Source organism: Schistocerca serialis, chromosome 4, assembly GCF_023864345.2.
Source record: "Schistocerca serialis cubense isolate TAMUIC-IGC-003099 chromosome 4, iqSchSeri2.2, whole genome shotgun sequence".
Taxonomy (NCBI): Eukaryota; Metazoa; Arthropoda; class Insecta; order Orthoptera; family Acrididae; genus Schistocerca; species Schistocerca serialis.
Genome location: NC_064641.1, coordinates 852910965 through 852918329, shown reverse-complemented (window position 1 = coordinate 852918329; position 7365 = coordinate 852910965). Strand labels below are relative to the sequence as shown.

At 44.3% G+C, this 7365-nt stretch overlaps 1 protein-coding gene across 1 annotated transcript in view; it reads left to right on the top strand.

The window, feature by feature from the left end:
* Nucleotides 1-556: 556 nt before the first annotated feature.
* The window catches only part of LOC126474810 (filaggrin-like), a 139825-nt gene continuing 133016 nt past the window's right edge, over nucleotides 557-7365 (top strand). The window contains exon 1 of the mRNA XM_050102282.1: nucleotides 557-598. Within this exon, the coding sequence (XP_049958239.1) occupies nucleotides 557-598 (42 nt within the window). The remainder of the gene's footprint in view (nucleotides 599-7365) is intronic.

The following is a 7365-nucleotide window of genomic DNA, read 5'->3' as shown; positions in this document are numbered from 1 at the left end:
AACTTGGACATTGGGCCATGGACGTTTCAGCCATCCTGTTCAGTGCTCTCACCACACACTGTCCTATGTTTACCCAGGACTGCTCGCTTATCAACACGCTGGGCATCAAGCCTCCACTGGCATACAGACAAATGAGTTATTCGTTGTACTGCAACCTGCTACTTGCGCAGCCTCTGGCATGCAGTCCACAGAGGCCAAAATGCTGCTGCAGCCGTGGGCAGACGAACATTCCACTGAGTCACTGCAACTGGCGCTGTCGATTCACCTTAAACAATACATCTTCACATATAAACTCCCAACGTAATCTGAATAATACAGAGCTGACACCTCCCATTTTGGCTGCCTCTATCACAAATTCTTCTCATCTGGATATGTGTGTGTGTGAAATCTTATGGGACTTAACTGCTAAGGTCATCAGTCCCTAATCTTACACACTACTTAACCAAAATTATCCTAAGGACAAACATACACACCCATGTCCGAGGGAGAACTCGAACCTCCGCCGGGATCAGCTGCACAGTCCAAGACTGCAGCGCCTTAGACAGCTCGGCTAATCATGCGCGGCACATCTGGATATGATCCATGCATTCTATACAGGGTGAGTCAAAAAAGGACTTTACAACTTCGAAATAATATAGAAATTACATAAATTACAGAATAGGTAGATGCGTTATTTTGTAACAAACAACCTGAGGTTTGATTCACAAAGTGCATTAGTACCCCACACCACCACCAGGAGCGCGCAAGCGTAGTCCACAATCAAAATGGCTACTTTCACTGGTGCAGACATGCTCGCTGTGTATTTTGCAGCCCGCAGCTCGTGGTCGTGCGGTAGCGTTCTCGCTTCCCACGCCCGGGTTCCCGGGTTCGATTCCCGGCGGGGTCAGGGATTTTCTCTGCCTCGTGATGGCTGGGTGTTGTGTGCTGTCCTTAGGTTAGTTAGGTTTAAGTAGTTCTAAGTTCTAGGGGACTTATGACCACAGCAGTTGAGTCCCATAGTGCTCAGAGCCATTTGAACCATTTTTTTGTATTTTGCTTTCATGAAACGAACTCTGCAACAACTGATAGGCCCAAATTTCGTGTGTATATTTCTCTCCTTCCAAACAATTTAGTCGACCTGAAAAATCGAACCTACACTACCATTGCACAAGTTACACCCGATTTGGCGCGAGTGTGGGAAGAAACTGATCACCGGTGGGATGTTTGCTGCTTCACAAATGGTAGTCACATCGAAACAAAATAACAGTGGATACTGGTATTTGAAACTTGAGGTTGTTTGCCAAAAAATGACACATCTACAGATTCTGTAAGCTATTTCAATAAATTTCTATAGTACAGGGTGATTCAAAAAGAATACCACAACTTTAAAAATGTATATTTAATGAAAGAAACATAATATAACCTTCTGTTATACATCATTACAAAGAGTATTTAAAAAGGTTTTTTTTCACTCAAAAACAAGTTCAGAGATGTTCAATATGGCCCCCTCCAGACACTCGAGCAATATCAACCTGATACTCCAACTCGTTTCACACTCTCTGTAGCATATCAGGCGTAACAGTTTGGATAGCTGCTGTTATTTCTCGTTTCAAATCATCAATGGTGGCTGGGAGAGGTGGCCGAAACACCATATCCTTAACATACCCCCATAAGAAAAAATCCCAGGGGGTAAGATCAGGGCTTCTTGGGGCCCAGTGATGAAGTGCTCTGTCACGGGCTGCCTGGCGGCCGATCCATCGCCTCGGGTAGTTGACGTTCAGACGATAACCTTTTTCGTAGGATTCTCCATACAGTTGATTGTGGAATTTGCAGCTCTCTGCTAGCTCTGCGAGTCGATTTTCCTGGGCTGCGAACAAATGCTTGCTGGATGCGTGCTACATTTTCATCACTCGTTCTCAGCCGTCCAGAACTTTTCCCTTTGCACAAACACCCATTCTCTGTAAACTGTTTATACCAACGTTTAATACACCACCTATCAGGAGGTTTAACACCATACTTCGTTCGAAATGCACGCTGAACAACTGTCGTCGATTCACTTCTGCCGTACTCAATAACACAAAAAGCTTTCTGTTGAGCGGTCGCCATCTTAGCATCAACTGACGCTGACGCCTAGTCAACAGCGCCTCAAGCGAACAAATGTACAAGTAAATGAAACTTTATAGCTCCCTTAATTCGCCGACAGATAGTGCTTAGCTCTGCCTTTTGTCGTTGCAGAGTTTTAAATTCCTAAAGTTGTGGTATTCTTTTTGAATCACCCTGTATTCCAAAGGCGTAAATTCCTTTTTGACTTGCACTGTATATTTATGAAGTCTGACAGCGATGCTGAATAGTACATACTGGAACTCTCTAGTCCCTTGCAAAACTTCTTGTATACTATCAATCTCCTTATACAGTGTTTGGATTCATTGCGTTAATGCATCAGCATAAATCTCGAAATTTATAGCCTCTAGTAAACTTCCTACATGTGAGCAACCCCCCATACAGTGGCTGTAATCACCCAATGCACAAGACTGTTACACCCGTATAAATGATAGTTACAACTAGCTCCAGTCACAACTTGCACTTTAAGACAGCCGCATCAGCATTCTCTTTTCCTGTTGGTGGAAAAACGGTGGGGAGCTACACCACTGGCCTGAATTGACCATCACCATCACACAGAAGCTAGATGCTAGCTCATCTAGCTTTCCTCTCAACTTGTTTATGTATAAGGTGTACTTTGAAGCTTCAATTCACTTCAGTATTATTCTTACAGCAGCAGCAGCAGTAGTTATGAAGTGCAAGTGTGATAGATCGAGTAATGTCCACACCTACAGCAATAGAGAGACAAATGACCTATGTTGCTCATTATTAAAGCTGTCAGTGGTTCAGGAAGGAGTTCAATATGCAGCAACAAAATTATATAATCGCTGTTAATACTGTTAATGTATACATGTCCAGTGAAACGACTCATTCCACATCTTTTCGATAAATGAATTGTTCAAATGATCTATCGAAAATGTAACTAACCAACTAATAATAGCACCAAGCGCTGTTGTTTGGGTTGTGACAAAGTTACAGGTATGTATTGAAGACACTTTGTTTGTGTGCATACTGTGGCTCATGTATAGCCATGGTCTAATGACTTTTTCCTTTCATTTTACAGACTGCAGCATACTATCACCATTGATTTGGGATGAATCAAATAATCTCCTAATAATTGGTTCTGAGGAGGAAGGTGGCTAGTGCAGGATGACTGAACCAGCATCATTAACAAATGGATATTGCAATCGTAAGTATATATCTTTATATACCAGTTTGTGTGTGTGTGTGTGTGTGTGTGTGTGTGTGTGTGTGTGTGTGTGTGTGTGTGTGTGTGTGTATGTGTGTGTGCATGTGAATAATTTTTTATAATGATTATCTGATGTAATGCTCTTTTTAGTTGTAGGTTTTTTCAGCGATGTCAACTGTATAGAGATGGAAGAATCCACTCCACTGCCTACCCGAGATCTTTGTTATAGTAATATTATCTATTCTGTTCATCTGTATGTATGTATTACAGGCTGTAACGGTTATAAGTGCAGATATTTTATATGTAGTACCTTAATACACTCCTGGAAATTGAAATAAGAACACCGTGAATTCATTGTCCCAGGAAGGGGAAACTTTATTGACACATTCCTGGGGTCAGATACATCACATGATCACACTGACAGAACCACAGGCACATAGACACGGGCAACAGAGCATGCACAATGTCGGCACTAGTACAGTGTATATCCACCTTTCGCAGCAATGCAGGCTGCTATTCTCCCATGGAGACGATCGTAGAGATGCTGGATGTAGTCCTGTGGAACGGCTTGCCATGCCATTTCCACCTGGCGCCTCAGTTGGACCAGCGTTCGTGCTGGACGTGCAGACCGCGTGAGACGACGCTTCATCCAGTCCCAAACATGCTCAATGGGGGACAGATCCGGAGATCTTGCTGGCCAGGGTAGTTGACTTACATCTTCTAGGGCACGTTGGGTGGCACGGGATACATGCGGACGTGCATTGTCCTGTTGGAACAGCAAGTTCCCTTGCCGGTCTAGGAATGGTAGAACGATGGGTTCGATGACGGTTTGGATGTACCGTGCACTATTCAGTGTCCCCTCGACGATCACCAGTGGTGTACGGCCAGTGTAGGAGATCGCTCCCCACACCATGATGCTGGGTGTTGGCCCTGTGTGCCTCGGTCGTATGCAGTCCTGATTGTGGCGCTCACCTGCACGGCACCAAACACGCATACGACCATCATTGGCACCAAGGCAGAAGCGACTCTCATCGCTGAGGACGACACGTCTCCATTCGTCCCTCCATTCACGCCTGTCACGACACCACTGGAGGCGGGCTGCACGATGTTGGGGCGTGAGCGGAAGACGGCCTAACGGTGTGCGGGACCGTAGCCCAGCTTCATGGAGACGGTTGCGAATGGTCCTCGCCGATACCCCAGGAGCAACAGTGTCCCTAATTTGCTGGGAAGTGGCGGTGCGGTCCCCTACGGCACTGCGTAGGATCCTAAGGTCTTGGCGTGCATCCGTGCGTCGCTGCGGTCCGGTCCCAGGTCGACGGGCACGTGCACCTTCCGCCGACCACTGGCGACAACATCGATGTACTGTGGAGACCTCACGCCCCACGTGTTGAGCAATTCGGCGGTACGTCCACCCGGCCTCCCGCATGCCCACTATACGCCCTCGCTCAAAGTCCGTCAACTGCACATACGGTTCACGTCCACGCTGTCGCGGCATGCTACCAGTGTTAAAGACTGCAATGGAGCTCCGTATGCCACGGCAAACTGGCTGACACTGACGGAGGCGGTGCACAAATGCTGCGCAGCTAGCGCCATTCGACGGCCAACACGGCGGTTCCTGGTATGTCCGCTGTGCCGTTCGTGTGATCATTGCTTGTACAGCCCTCTCGCAGTGTCCGGAGCAAGTATGGTGGGTCTGACACACCGGTGTCAATGTGTTCTTTTTTCCATTTCCAGGAGTGTATATACACACATCAGTGTTGGGTGTTTTTTCTCTGTGTCGAACAGTCTTCCCACAAACCACATCACATAATTTACTATCTGATGAGTTATGCACAGTCAACAGTCATAACTGCACCACTAATTGGACTATGCCTGTCGCTGTAGGTTATCTGTTTTGTATCCACGTTCCAGACTTCAACACCTGACGTGCTCTCCAAGGGGAGGCAAGCATTAGTGGTTTGCTCTGGCCTCACGTACTTGGAGGTACTAACAAACCTAAAAAAATTCTGCTGCTAATAGCTATAATTATTAGTCTACAAATGATGTAAATACTGATGTAATGTTATTCAGTGCACTGTACTCGGTGGCCAGTAGAAGTATCTGCACTTACATCCATTACACACTACATATTTACCCCTGATATTTATAGATCATTGTCCATCGTATTTTATAGAAAAATCCCAGTCCCATCACGATGTATGACTCCATTTGCAGCCCTAAGTTCACAGGGATGGGGTCTGAATATAGATGATTGAACATGTGAATAGCAATTCACATTTCTATAATAAAAACAATTTACACTTATATAGATTGATTATGTGATGTTATTCTTTCGTTTCTAGGTAGATTAGATAACGATATTGCAATGGTTGAATGGGTTGAGCATGATGAGATTTTTCTCCTATCTCAGGTTATGACTCCATTCTCTACTGCGTGTTCGCGTGGGTGGACTCCAATTATGGATGATTGAATGTGTAAGTAGTAATACATATTTCTTCTAGATTAATAATTTACACTTACACACAATACTTACGATATGCTTTCGTCTTTAGGGAGCTTAGATGACTATATCATTATGCTAGTTGGGGACATATGTCTCCACATTGAACTTGATAATATAATAAGAATAATTATACCTGTAGATGACGAGGTGATGAAATCAGTATTGAGCAATACAGATGCCAATGAATTTCTATGTAAGTACCAGAAAAAGCGTTGTTTATACTCGCTTATTATTCTTGTTTCAGAATCATCACACACATTCGGGTAATAGTAAACTATGTTGTCGCTTTTTTCTGCAAGAAATTTGGAACCATCTGGAGGTGGAATTTCAACATCAACAACACCATGGCTGCAGCATCATCATCATCATCACAATCACCTCAGCCTGGTCTGCCATCACACTCACTGTGATCTGGACCTCTGAGTGCACATTCACCTCGGCCCTCAACTTCATGATCGGTGGCTAGTGCATGCAATCGTACATTGGCTAGCAACAGTTTCCTTGCTTAGACTATTAGTTTAGGGGAGTACCGGCTTTAAATTACTCAGTGGTTGGAGGCACATTTGGGGACAGGTTCCCAAGCGCCCGCATTGATAATTTTACTGCTAGCAACCAAGACCACGTCTGTTTCCTAAACATCTATCTACGCATTTTCTAAAGGGTTCTTCGCAGAATGGTAAACGATCTGTGGTGTCCTTGGAAGTGCAACGTAGTTTTATGCTTTGAACAAACATGATCCCGAAACAAGATGATGATGGTGAACAAAAATCATTGTCTGTATTTGGGGGGAAAATAGAATGTATCATGGGCTGCCTCAACTGCTGAGTGGTTCTGAGCCTTCACTTCGAGTGTAATTCTGGGCCAGTTTATCGAAATGCAGCGAAGGGTGTTTGTTAAAGCTGTCAGCCATATCCTGCACCTAGACATTCATGTTTTTGACTCATTAAATGTGGGGCTGGGGGTTCATCCTACATCTCACTGTCAGAAAATATAGCTGCTAAACAGGGCTGTATTAATGTCCAAAGAAAGATGACGAATTTTGCTTTGCATGATCACTTTTCGCTTGCGACAGAAATTGCAAAAAAGATGCAATGCATGCACCTAGATACCATGTGGATGATTATGTTTGTGTATTTTAGAACTTAAATGATATCAATTTCCCCATTAAACATCAGGACATACCTAAATCTGAGATGCAAAAACCCTTTGTTCATGTTTATGGCCTGAAAAACAAGCAAGCAAGTGAGAAGAACACAATGAAGATATGCAGGATAACGTTAAGCATAAAGTTGTTGGAACTGTCTACTTTTCCAACTAGTCAGTCAGCTATTCTCAAAGGGGGAGGAACTACGATACGTTCAAATGGCTCTGAGCACTATGGGACTTAATATCTGAGGTCATCAATCCTCTAGAACTTAGAACTACTTAAACCTAATAAACTTAAGGACGTCACACACATCCATGCCCGAGGCAGGATTCGAACCTGCGACCGTAGCGGACGCGCGGTTCCAGACTGAAGCGCCTACGCTATGTATTAATGAAGAACATGTCCCACCTAATTTTCTCTGAATTCTTCAAAAAGTGTTACATGACT